At 52.8% G+C, this 13117-nt stretch overlaps 5 protein-coding genes across 5 annotated transcripts; 4 read left to right on the top strand and 1 right to left on the bottom strand.

Moving 5' to 3' along the window:
* Positions 1 to 601: 601 nt before the first annotated feature.
* Positions 602 to 2578, top strand: INS49_003300 (uncharacterized protein; the record flags this gene model as incomplete). The annotated part of the gene is made up of 1 exon (XM_043164095.1): positions 602 to 2578. The coding sequence occupies one exon, from the start codon at positions 602 to 604 to the stop codon at positions 2576 to 2578; it is 1977 nt and encodes a 658-aa protein (XP_043018860.1).
* Positions 2579 to 3716: 1138 nt separating this feature from the next.
* On the top strand, positions 3717 to 4500 carry INS49_003299 (uncharacterized protein; the record flags this gene model as incomplete). The annotated part of the gene is made up of 3 exons (XM_043164094.1): positions 3717 to 3951; positions 4019 to 4216; positions 4307 to 4500. 3 exons carry the CDS (start codon positions 3717 to 3719, stop codon positions 4498 to 4500), a joined length of 627 nt encoding a protein of 208 aa, XP_043018859.1.
* A 1033-nt stretch (positions 4501 to 5533) lies between these two features.
* INS49_003298 (uncharacterized protein) lies at positions 5534 to 6465 on the bottom strand (the record flags this gene model as incomplete). The annotated part of the gene is made up of 3 exons (XM_043164093.1): positions 5534 to 5729; positions 5787 to 6024; positions 6084 to 6465. 3 exons carry the CDS (start codon positions 6463 to 6465, stop codon positions 5534 to 5536), a joined length of 816 nt encoding a protein of 271 aa, XP_043018858.1.
* Positions 6466 to 9045: 2580 nt separating this feature from the next.
* Positions 9046 to 9793, top strand: INS49_003297 (uncharacterized protein; the record flags this gene model as incomplete). The annotated part of the gene is made up of 5 exons (XM_043164092.1): positions 9046 to 9165; positions 9228 to 9338; positions 9388 to 9487; positions 9563 to 9634; positions 9714 to 9793. The coding sequence occupies 5 exons, from the start codon at positions 9046 to 9048 to the stop codon at positions 9791 to 9793; spliced, it is 483 nt and encodes a 160-aa protein (XP_043018857.1).
* Positions 9794 to 11638: 1845 nt separating this feature from the next.
* On the top strand, positions 11639 to 12606 carry INS49_003296 (uncharacterized protein; the record flags this gene model as incomplete). The annotated part of the gene is made up of 3 exons (XM_043164091.1): positions 11639 to 11780; positions 11920 to 12248; positions 12325 to 12606. 3 exons carry the CDS (start codon positions 11639 to 11641, stop codon positions 12604 to 12606), a joined length of 753 nt encoding a protein of 250 aa, XP_043018856.1.
* Between the last annotated feature and the right edge of the window lie 511 nt (positions 12607 to 13117).

Here is a 13117-nt window from a genome sequence, read left to right as displayed (position 1 = left end):
AAGGGCTTAACCCTAGATTTATCTTTTAAGTATATGCCTCGTTACGTAAAAGGGTTGGGTGCAGTGTGGGCCTGACATGGGCATGCATTACGGCTTGGGCAATAGCCCAAGCCCATCACACTTATACTTTTAATACTTTCTTTTCTCTTTTTAAATTTATATTAAAAAAATTAAAAAGAAAGCAGCTTTTTTTTAATACAAATAATTATTAAATTAAAGCTATATTAAGAAACTTAAATAAAGTGCGATTAAAAAAGGGTGTGATGTGTGTTGTGCAGCTCACTAGCGCCAAAACGATACGATTGATTGCAAATGAGAGTAAACAAGCGGTACAGCTAGCTGCCAACGTTTTCTGAACGGTTCAATCAAACTGAAGACTTTACATGCAGCTTTCTCAATGCTTTCCCACCTTCCCAGGCCTCCTTTTTTTTTTTTTTTTTTTTCGCATCACATCCTCGCAGTCGATAACTTCTGACAGCGTCAGCCATTCAACCTTTCTTCCAGCCAAGTATTGCCTACACGCCGCGTACACGCCGCGTGTGTGTCTTGTCTACCAGCCTTACAAACCTCGCTTTCACTGGTCATCACGAACAACCTCGGCATGTTCAGACCAACTTTGCGCCAATCGTGTCGGTCGACACTCAGCATCGACTCGCAACCAACAGCGACGGAGCGCAGTTTGGCATTCCTCGCCGACACGAGAGGCCCGTTCAAGCAGCTTTTAGCGACAGAGCAGACTGCGCAGACACTCCAAGCACGGATCCAGGAAAGAAGACATGAAATACGCGCGATCAAGCAACAGGCAATCGACGAAGATATCTTTCACTGTGTTATTTACGGAAACTTAAAGCTGTTGGAGATGGAGATTGCTGGCTTCAAGCAATTGCTGGAGTCTAACGAGTCCTTGCGGCGTCATTGGCGAGACTTCCACATGGCAGCCTGGCGAGCTACAATCAGACCTCTCAAGGTCGTGGACTTGCCAAACGAGATTATTTCGATGATCTTTTCTCACTTTGAAGACGTTCCGGTGCCAAAGGTTCAAGTCGACCATGATGCTTCTGATGATGTTACTTTGCCCAGCCCCGATGTCGCCAGTATCAAGAACATTCGACTGACCTGTCGCACGTTTTGCGACGTTGGCTCGAGGCTTCTTCTTCCTCTTGTCGACATCTCTTTCACACCCTCCTCTATTCATCGTCTCGAGAAAATTTCCAATCATCCGACAATTTCGAAGGGCGTGCGCATCATTCGAATCTACACCGGAACCTGCAACTCTGTACTCGACGATCGTGACCGATTCTGCAGCAGAACTATGTTCAAACTTCGACTTTTACGATTAAAATTCCAACGTGAAGCATCAAGGGTCGAGAAAGAAGTAGAAGAAGCCTTTCGTATGATTGGGATCCCTCCCAAACCCAAGTACTTGAAGATCAACGGCCTTGAAATGGCTTTGGCAGAAGCTCAAGATGTGACGCAAACACTACGACTCCAGAGACGTCAACATGATTCTTCAGTGGTTCCGCACAATCGATTCGAGACAAAGATCAGCAAAGCCATTACGCAAGCCCACGAAGAATATCAACGAAAATACTTTGAGCAAAAGAGCCTCATTGAAGACTGTCACGTACACAGCAACATTCATGCCGCAATTTGCAAGATGCCATCAGTCCAGAGACTCTGCCTCACAAACTCGTCTGTCCGTCGGTCAGATGACATTATCCGAAGTGGGTGGGGTCAGCGATTGGATATACAAAAGTTCAAAGCCATTTTGAGGAGCCCAAATCCGTTTCGGAAACTGATGGTTGATGCTGGTGACGACCGGTTTCCAAAAGCGTCAGAGGCCAGAGATTTAGATCTTGCTCTGTGGTCCAAGCTGCCTTTGATATTTGACATTGGAGACGGAAACCTGACACATCTCGACATCACAATCATCGCATTCGACGAATCTCACATTGAAGCCCTGTCAGGGTACCTCCAGAATGTTCGGCGCTCCTGTCGGCAGCTGAGACGTGTACGGATCGAGATCAACCAACGTCATCGCCCGGTACAAACGGAGGGTTTCAAACCTGCCTTTGTCACAAAGACTTGGGATCTGCTCGACGCAATGCTCAGTTCGCCCAGACTAGACACGGTTACCCTTGACTCCAACTTTGGGGTTGAATATCAAGATCTGCATTCAACCTCAAGCTTCGGCGCCGTGCTTGGAAACCTGCCTTGGCACAACTTGCAACGTGTTTGTCTTTTACACTTGTCCATCAAACTCGGAGAACTCAGACACGCTCTGGACAAGGTCCCTGGGAAGGTGCACCTGGAATTGAGTGGTGTCAATTTGTTGGAAGGCACCTGGGCAGAGGCGCTTGAAATCTTACGAGGCAGAGCGGACTCCTCCTCTCTAGTTTGCCAACCCCAAGGAGTTGAGTTCACCAACATGTCTGAACAAGAGGAAAAGTATCTACGGTACGAGTTTGACAGCGAGCATCGCGACGGCTGGTACTCTGCTCAACGGTGTCCCGGGCCGGCATCATTCTACATCAGGGGTGGGAACATTCCGAACCCTTTGATCTGGAGCAGCGACTAACAGAACTTCTCGGACTTGCGAAGAGCATCTGAGATCAGTGGCGTGGACTGAGTTGCGACGATCCCCTCGGAACATATGTCGTTGGGCTGGCAGGGGGCGACATCTTTGTACTCAAAGAAGGTGGTGGCTGTGCCGTTTTGGTTGGTGGACGACACCCTAGACAGATAGATCTGTCTCTTTGCTGGACCGGCTCCATGAATTACACTTTCATAGGTGTCTAGTTCAAGGACATGGCACGGTCAATGCTATGAAAGAGGCAGGACTGGAAGCGGCTGGCAGTTGAGCCATGCAAGCTATGAATGTAAACATATCAGGGTGTACTAAACAGTCACAAGGGAAGCACTGGGGTACTACCGGGCGCCTAGGTAGTGGCGACAGAACGAATACATCATGCTACCTACGTGTGCTCCCTAATTTCACCAACATCGTGCTCTTCTGAGAGAGACTGAGGGCTGGGCTTGCACGAGGGCTCGCTTCGCACATGGGCCCAAGTTCCAACCTAAGCAATGTGCACCGATTGCAAAATGGCTCACAGAATGCCACCTCCGCCTTGAACTGAACAATCCACTCGACAATAGCTGAGTACCATTGCTTCTCGTGAGAATTTGGTTGACGCGGGCATTTCTCGACCTTGTTTTGCGTTCCAGAGAATAGCGTTCTCAGCGAAAGCTGTCATGAGATTTGTGCCAATGAGCTCACTCAGGTAGCAGACGACAAATGCGCAAACAATTACAGACCGAGAGAAGAGCTTGTAATCCAAACCAGTCCCACAAGACAAGGTAGGAGGAAGCCATACCATGTCTCACAATCCAGTGAGGACAGTTCCTGTATGCAAACACTTCGTGCCAGGCCGGCTGTACGTCCTGTCAGGCGTGACCAGAGTGTAAGACGGAGCGTTGACAAGAGAAACAGAGCGAATTATCATCAACCGATCCCCAAAACTGTCACAATGGCTGATGCGTTGGTGAGCACACCGCCGGCCTGCCAAATCTTCCGTCCGGGTACGACGAGCCTTTTGTAGCGTGGAACTCGACCTTGGATTTGACCAGAGATAAGTACAACGAGGCCGCCCACCTGGCTTGGGCAATGGACACGCAGGACCAGCACCCGCCTGAATGAACTGAACATTGCGGCCACCATGCATTTCGCAGCACTACCGCTACTCTTTGGCCTCCTGGCCACTACCCACGCCATCCCATCTCTCCCACAGAGGTCCCCGTCAGAGACGCCGCCACCAAGAAGCTCCGAGTTCTACCTTGCAATGAAGCTGAATGGGGTGAACGGCACCTACGCCCCTCTCAACGCCGTCTACCTCGAAAACCGAGGCGTGCTACTGCGGGCGACGAACACGACCGACGCCCCTGGAACCCCTGGTGCGCTCCTAAACCGCATTCGTGATCATGGCGGGAACCTCCCACCGAGCTGACACGAGGCACACAGTGTACGTCAACTCGACGGACTCCGACGACGATTATTTCCCCGACGCGCTGAACCTGGATCTCACCGACAGCCCGGACGTCCCTGTCGCCCCCGGGGCATACGGGCTCTTCGTGTCTGACCCGGGGGACGCGCACGGGTTGTCGAGCTATGTATTTGGCACCATAGACGAGCAGCAGTTCGACTTCCACGTCGCCGACGGTACGCATTCCCACGACCCTGTGAAAAGACACGCCCAGGTGGCAGCAAAGAACAACAAAACACCGTGCTTCGGCTGACTGTGAAGCGCAGGCTTCGTATACCACAGGCTGACGGCGGCTCCCCAGAGCTGGTTCGCCTGCTCGGACATTTTCGAGAACGTCACGGGGATCTTCCTGAGCTGGGGGGTGTACGAGACCAATTACTCGGCGCCGCCCGGCTGCGAGTGGACGGAGGTTATCCAGAACTTCAACCTCACTGCGCGTGCCAGTTTGCCATGGCCCTAAGTGCTCCCTCGAGCAGTACTTGGACCTCGAAAACATGGCAGGCCTGGGGTGGGAGGTTGGCGGACAAGGTGGCTCATTTGGAGAGTCGGCCAGTTGCAACATTAAGGAGTCTCCCCGTCGGGAGACCACCGCACTGATGGTCCACGTTCGATCCGTGGCCTTGTCCTTTTTGGCTCTCTGTCTTTCATTCATGATTTTGTTCTCTTTTCCCCCCTCTCTTTAGACTGCCAATCGAAACGGGCACAAGCCATTCCATGATAGTTACAACTGTCTCTTCCCAGATGAAGTTTCCCTGAACCTGTAGACTCTCCATTGGCCAACATATCCCTGTCACGGACAAAAGATGAGTGCAGGGCAGTTAGCGCTGAGAGAGGTGACAGCCCACTGCGCGAATGCGAGCAACATCAGGAGGTTCACGATGCGTGTCTTGTACTTTGAAAAGACGCATGGCCTTATTGACGACATGACAAGCGAGGGTGGTAGAGTTGACACCTGCGACTAACAAAGCAAGGGAAAGTCGCGTGCGATGTGCGCCCGTCTGTGGCGCTTGTGACGCCAGCGGCAACAGAACAGCCCGACTTGCAGCAAAACGAGTCCGGAGTAGCCTGAGAAAGCAAGGATTGTCAGCCAGACGAACAAGATGACCGCGTAGTGTGACTTGCCTCACGGCATGAGGAATCATGGTAGCAGGCTGACACCGGGCGATTTCATCATCAGACGGGGCTCGACTACCGACGTGTCCTTGACGAGACCCTGTCTCACGGGTTTCATCCTAGACATCCCCATGTCCTGCGAGTTGTACCGAGACACATCGTGTCACGCAGCAATGTAGCCTCTTGGTTCGTGATAGCAGCTGGACCTTTGCACGGGACCAGAGCCACAGCATCTTGAAATCGAGACAGGGTATGACAATGAGCCTCCAAGACGGCCATCTTTAACTGCATCCCTAGTCGGGCAAACTCGCAGAACCGTTCGATCCGTGTGGCTATGAACCAGGACTGCCGTTTGTTCAATGCGTAACGGTCGCAGGGTCTCAGCTGACGCGCAGACGCTGCAGGTCTTCTATAACATCTTGTTCCGGGGTGCCATCTTTCGTTTCTTGCTTCTTCCAGTAGATGCAGGTGCTCGAAAAGGAGGTGTAGTCGTCCTGAGGGAAAGGGAATTTGTCAAAGGTGGCATCCATCTCTCTGACGCGGCCGAAATCAGGGCTTTTGTCTGCCCCAGGATTCCTAACATACGTGTTAGCTGCATCATGACCAAAAGCCTCAGGCAGCGGGCAGACTTACTCTTCCCAAACGTCCCAGCCGGTGCCGACGCACATCGCGGGTAGACTCTCCTTCAATGCGGCTGCCCAGATATCGCGGTACAGATGCACGCCAAAGACCAGAGTGGTTTTGTCAATCAGTTCGTAGGCACCGGGGGAATCTACAGCCTTTCCACCCAGACCGATCAGAAAGTCCTTGTCTGGCCGGGTAAAACGCGGCTCTTGGTAGATGGTCTCGATCTCCTGCCCACTTTCCGACTCTGTCATATTGGTTAGTCATTTTCCATGGATGAAGCGACTACATAGGACAAGAACTAACTTAGAGCTTCTACCATGGCAAGAAAGGCCGCCAGCTGGATGTGAGACCGTCGCTGAGCAGACCACGAAGCATCTTCGGGATCGAAGGCGCCGAGACCAAGACAAACAGCGCGGGTGACCTTTTCATGAGAGGCAGACTTGTCTCTGATGGTATTTTGGATATTTTCATAACACTTCGTTGCACGCCACTTAGAGACAACCTTGTGGTGGTTGGCCTTGATGTCGTCGACGGTGAGCTGGGGCGACCCGTTTGGGTGGAAGTTTTCAGGCGGGCCGCCGACTGGCAGGCGCAGGCTCTCTTCCTTGCGGCCTAGCTTCTTGCCTTTGCGAACGATGCGTGTCCATTGTGAAGGGTCATCTTCTTGGTCCGCTGAAGAAGCCATCATCGTGATAGGTCATGCGCGAAATGTACAGTCGCCGCCTCACTCTTCAGAGGAAGGGAAATTCTTGAGCCTTGATGTTCTCAAGGGGCAGCGATAAGAGACAAGGGGAGCTCCGATAAGGCAGGCCAACTGCTGTGTGCTCGGCTTGCTGAGTCATCATCATCACTGGACAAGGATGACGGTGCACTCCTGCTCCATGCAAGACTGCCCACAACTGTCCGCGATGATGTTTGTCTTTAACTTACTTTTGTGCTCTTTTTGTGTTGAAGGCTGTAAATCAGCTTTCTAACGATTTTCCACTGACGGCATCAGTTCTGTCTGCAGGGTTTAGATGGCATCGGCGCCTGACGAAAGACGAAAGACATCATGCAGCCGACACTCGGAAAGGCAACAGCTCCCGGCCTAGCCCGGCTTGAAGCTTGCTGACATTGTGGTCTTTTCCATTTTTTTTGTCTCCATCTCGTCTTCTTCTTTTTCAGTTCAATATTTGATTTCCATACTGCCAATATGTCTGTCTCGACTTAGCTTATCGTCGAACCGGCACTTGAGGACAGTAAGAGAACCACCTGCAGTGGGAGCCACCCCTTCAGTTTGACTTGCAGCTGCCCCAGTCAACCCGCCAAAAGTATAGTCTCTCGTGTTATCAATTGTCAAGTGATCTTCAATCATCTTTGCTGTTTCTTCTGGACCGAACGGAGCTGAAAGTGCTGAACGTGTGGCTTGCGTCTCAGCTGCCAAGTGGGCAGACTGGCCAGTGAATACCTAGTCGGGTCGACAGGAGCAACAGTAGACCAACTATTCATACTGGATTTAACCCGTAATATTTTGGCTTGCTCCACCCACAAAATTGGGACGACTTCTTTGCGGTTCCCCAGCGCAGTCTTCGCGCATTTGGCATTCAGGCAGGCGCTTTGGGCGAGGTATGGCTGGTCCGGAGGCGCATATGCGAATGCGCTTCGCCCCGCATACCGCCAATATAGCCCAAATGAAATCTTGGGCCTGACAAACATGCATTTCAATCACCTTGCATTTCCCCTATCTGCAAGTTGCAGCCGCATCCAAATGGCTTCAGCTGGTTGGGTTCAGGACGATTACAAATTGTCAGCACCGTGTGCTGTATTCCCGATAAACCTTCGAGCCTAAACTTCTCCCATACATTCAGTTGCAAGACTCCTTAGCTTTTTCTGAGGGGTTGCGCCTTTAGCCATCAATCTGTGCTTCCTGACGGAAGCTTATTGCGAGGCGACGGAAATGTCGGACAATCATAAACCCTCCGAGTTTCAGGCACGATGTTCAGAAGCACATTGTCGAAAGTCTGGAGGAAATTCGCGCAAGAGGGGTCAGTGCTCCGGTCCTCAATAAGTCTATACCATTCCCAATATTTTCAACTGAGCTGATGGAACCAATCTTGCCTTGATAGCTTCATCCATGTCATTGACTTCAGTCGTGCTCCTCAGGGCGGCAAAGCTACGAAACCTGCAGAAGTTCCTGCTACGATCAAGTTCCCTATCTCCGAATTCGAATCCGAGGGTCACCATACCCAACTGCCGTTACCCATATATTCAAGGTCTAAGAGAACTTGTCGATGGATGCAAATACCCGTCAACGATATCTACATTGCACAAGTGAGTATGACATATTTGTTGTCCCCGCTATGTCATCATTCACTTACACGACTCTAGGTATGCGTCAGAAGAATGGTCGACGAAGCTGCGGCCCAGCGCCTGCGTGATACATGGAGGCAGAAGCTTCGGCCGGCAATATCTGATTCGCCTGTAAAGCTTCCAGCTCATGCATGGTCTATGGAACCTTCGGTTCAGACGCATTCCGGACTCGCACAGATTCACGATGGACAGGAGTCAACATGGAGTACACGTCTCACCTTATTTGTGAGTGTCTCTTCTGAAGTTTGATAGGCCGCAGGCCTATTACCTCTGACATCATTTGTTGACACCTTCACCTTAGCTCCCTTACTTGAATTGGGAACACTTTCGGAAAATCGAACATGGGACTGGTAAAGTCAGCAAACCCGAGATGAGGCACCAACGCAGAACACTAGACGAGTTCTACCACTCCGGTCTCCAAGACACAAAGTTGCGGAATGCTGGGCAAACTGTGTCAAAATGGACGGGTAAACGGGTAAAAGCGGTTTTATGCCAGAAAATGGACGGACCAAGGCGTGGCAGACAGTCTCGTTGTCATGGTCGATCTGCTCTGGATGTGGACTCTGGATGATAGTGGGTGTAACCATCGTAGGATGTACCTGGTTCTTGTGACTGTGGATGATCCTGTCTAATATCCATGATTCTGGGGCTAACAAGACATCAGGCACCATCGTAACTTGCTTTCCGACCAACGAACCACTGTGCGAAGGAAGCTTCACAAGTAAAGACGATCTGGAAATCATGGTCTCAGCATTTACGAACGCGAATTTATTGAATTGCCAGCACATAGGCGACTTACTTGCGCTGCTGGCTCACCGCACAATCAACCGGATATTTGAGGAATCCGATAATAGATTTGTCGACATGCTCTCTATTTACAGGTGGGCAGCAGCGAACAAGGTATGTGATACTCGTCATGTTCGTACTTGTCGAAGAACAATCTGGCAAGCTGATGGAACAAGCCAATGATCTGCTTGAAGCCAAGAAAGTAGAGACGGCACGAATTCACAGCGACGCGCCACAAACTCACAAGCCGGTGAGTTGCCCAGGACCAGAACACGCAACGGTCAGAAGAGTCGCTCAATACATAGCCGACAGCTCTTGGAGTCGCTGGACTTGGAGCAAAAGGCAGCCAGTCTCGGAGAAGCCCGTGTGACGAGCAAGCAGGGGCAAGCCGTGATGCTGTTCACGATCATCACCATCATATTCGTCTGCCAACGCTCCTCACTAATTGTGCGCGCACAACTAATTCCCACAGCTCCCTCTATCCTTGTTCACTTCTTATTTCGGGCAGAATGTAGTGGAATTCACTGGGGACGAGAAGAACCCGACGGCCAGCGAGGTTTGGAAAGTACGAGGTCAGTGGACACTCGCCCTTCCAGGATCTTACCTACCATTTGGAGTGACTTGAAGCTGACAATCGATACGCACAGCTCCGATTTCCGTGGTGGTAATTGTGGTGGCACTTATCATCGCATTCTTCATCATGTCCTCTTGGAAGCGAAGTAAAGTCGCTCGAGCCGCCAGAGCATTCTTGAGAGATCGTAGACAGTGCAGTGGGCCACAGGCTGATATCCCACTCAGAAGCTCATGAATACGACTTCATGGAAACAGGGGCTATGGTTGAGAAAATAGCAAAATTCTACTACAACATTACATGTTAATGGTAGATTAATTTTTTACTTATTCGTTGATTAAGAAAGTAGACTTTATTCTGTACTATCAATAATGATTGGTTCAAGAGCGGTCGTAAATGTCTACTGGTGTCAATTTTGTTGCTGTATTTCAAGTATGGAAAGATTCGCAATGGCTTAGAAAGTGGTCCTTTATAAGAGGCTGCTTTTTCGCCTGTCACTAATAAAGTTGCATGCTACTAGAGTTCTAGAAATAACTGCTGGCGTCTGTCGACCAAAAGGAGGGTCAGCGGAGAGGGTGTCACTGTTTCGAGCTCGGTGGCACGCAACGACGATACTACAAGACATTCCGATAAACCGATCCTGGCGAAAATGTGCCCCGTGCTTTGCTTGATATAAGGCTGCACAGATCAACCAGAAGCCACGAACCCCCTATCCCATCCTGAGGCCGCTACCCACTCGGTGGTCGCACTGCATCGCTCCATTGTGGGAGCACACAGGCAGGCGATGCTCCCCTCCCCTGCCAAAAATAGCCCCCACATTTACCCTTGGAGAGTGCGTGCAGATCTTTTGGGGCCGCGGGGTCCTCGTGGACAGGTACGTACCGGAGAGGCGAGGGTGCCCTGGATGTCGGGCGCTTAATCGCCGTCAGCAACTGGCTCGCCGAGTGACCCGCCACCCAAGCTCCCGCGACGGCTTGCCGCGGAGCTAGCTGCCGCAACAGCCCGTCCAGGTGTCGAACACGGAGAAGGTCTCACTTGGCCTGAACGGCTTTCCTCATCGGCTCCCTTCGAGCCGGGTATCGCAATGCTCAACGGCTTCTCGAACGTCCATGACACAAGCCTGAAGCTGTATCCAGGAGCGTCAATCTCGCGATCCGGTCCCTGAAAGTGGCCGTCACACCAGGCCGGCCGCTCGATTGGTCGCATGCAAGTCTGCTGGTGTTGGTGATGGGGGCTCGAGGGGGGGAGCTGCTGCACGGGCGGGGGATTTTTTGCAAGTCTGGGCGGCCCAGCGAGTCGCCCTCCCGAGCTGCTGGAGATGGGCCGTCCGGCGCTGCAATTGGCTGGGCTCACCTGGGTGGCAGGGGCAGGGGCTGTGGAGCTGCAGCTGGGTGCACACCTCTCCTGCGACCTGACTGGCCGACGCCTCGTGGAGAAAGCCGCCCGGGTTGCATCTGGCCCAGATTGCCGTCCAAGCCAAAGTGCAGGCCAGCGCAGGCTTCCTCTCCTCTCTCCTCGCTCGCCCGCCTGCCCACCCACACCCGCCGGATTGGATGGCACGATGCAAATCAGCTTCGGCGGCTGGATGCGCGAGGTGACAGGGCTAGACCTGATGGGGGCCTTGTCCACTGCTACCGCACCTCGCACCACGCCCCCCCCCCCAGCTTCGACGGCTATCACTGGGTGGCTATTCAGTCCCAGTCCACCCCTCCGTGGCCCGGATTTTGCCCATGCAGGTAGGTGAGAAAGAGGTGAGATTCCCAGAGTATCCTGCGCCTAATATTACCCTTGGCTGCCGCTCCCATTTCGCTCTTGTCATTCCTGTTCCTGTTTTCACTTTTTCAACCTTGAGATACCCAATATCACATGTCGATATAATCAGAAAGAAGTATCTTTCTGTCCATTTCCTCGTCAGCAACCGCAAAGGCTTGACCCGCGACCTGTCGACCAGCATCGCCATCTATTGAAATTAGGGCCCGCACAAGTTGGGCAAGAAGGCTGGGAACAAGTTGCTGTTGAGCAAAAGAGCCGAACTTCGAGTAACGAGGCCGAGGAGTACAGCTCGGGGGAAATAAAGCTCGAGAAATTCGAGGATCATCGGCGGCAGCACACAAACTCACCTCCCGAGGTCTCACATACACACACAAACACAATGTTCTCCTCAACATTACTGGCGCTCATCAGCGCAGCAACACTATCATCAGCACACACCGTCCTCACATATCCCGGATGGAGGGGTGACAACCTGATCACCAACGACTCATTCCCCTTCGGCATGCAATGGATGTACCCATGTAAGTCGCCACGCCCACGATCCTTATCCAACTTGTAGCTCCTCCCGCCTCCGTGATACCGGCCCAACCCCCAGCCAGCCTCACGGCCAGCGCAAGCCCCCTTGGAGACACAAAAGCTGACATACTTATCTCCCCACAGGCGGCGGCTACCCAACGACAACAAACCGCACCTACTGGCCCACGACGGGCGGCGCCCTCGCCTTCCAGCCGGGCTGGTTCCAGGGCCACGCCACGGCCTTCCTCTACGTCAACATGGGCTTCGGCACCGACGGCCCGGACAATGGCCCCTGGAACATGAGCTTCCCCATGGTCCCGCCCTTCCAGATCCTCGGCCCCAGCAAGAACCCCTACCCGGGCACCGTCTGCCTGCCTCAGGTGCCGCTTCCGGCCAACACCACCGTCCAGCCCGGCGACAACGCCACCATCCAGGTCGTTGAGCTGGCCGTTCACGGCGCGTCGCTGTTTTCCGTGAGTAGCCCCTGCCCAGCTTTGCTGGAGGAGAATGGGCAGAAAGTGGTCACGGTGCTGACGAGAGATCCTCCAGTGCGTCGACATCACCTTCGTCGAGCCCGGCGACGAGCGCCTCGAGGTCGTCAACGAGACCAACTGCTTCAACAGCAACGACATCGGCTTCGCCGACGTCTACACCATCGTCACCCGCGAGGTCGACGCCGACCCGGACATCTCCGCGCGCACGTCCGGCGCCGCCGAGGCCATCGAGACCGTCTTCTGGTACTTTGGCCGCCACGGCGGCAGGGGCACCTCCGTGTGGAACCTTGTCGGCCTCGCGCCCGTCGCGCTGGGGCTGGCCTGGGCGCTGTTCTGAGGGACCTTGTAGCCGTTGATGGGTGCTTTTTTGGATTTTTTTGGGTGGGCATGGTCTGTTTAGGAGTGGGCGTTTCTGGGTGGCGTTCAAACGGGAAGGGTGTGATATCTCGCTGGGGCTGCCTGTGACTGTCTAGGAAAAGGGCTCCGGGTTTATACGTCTAATGCAATGCAATAAATGCAACATACAAAACTGAAGGGCTATTGCGTGACATTTGGTCTGTATGATTGGGATGGCTAAGCCGGGAAAAGGCTGCAAACCCAACCACATGCGTTTTCCTTTGCGAACATGGCCCTGGTGCTTCTTGGTCACCTGATTCAGCCCGCCTGTCAAAATCAAGGCTAGGCACGGTTGTGGCAGTTCAAACGGGGAAAACTTCATACACGAAAAGCTAGGGGAAAGACTGAGAGAGGCAATGCATGCTCATCACTTGGGCAAGGGGAAGCAGACGGCGAAGCAAGGTCATTACGTTCGAGAAAGGCGAGTAAGGGATGGTCTAGAACTCTGGATC

The sequence above is a fragment of the Diaporthe citri genome, assembly GCF_014595645.1.
Source record: "Diaporthe citri strain NFHF-8-4 chromosome Unknown scaffold_10, whole genome shotgun sequence".
Classification (NCBI taxonomy): Eukaryota; Fungi; Ascomycota; class Sordariomycetes; order Diaporthales; family Diaporthaceae; genus Diaporthe; species Diaporthe citri.
This window is presented reverse-complemented; position numbering and strand designations above follow the sequence as displayed.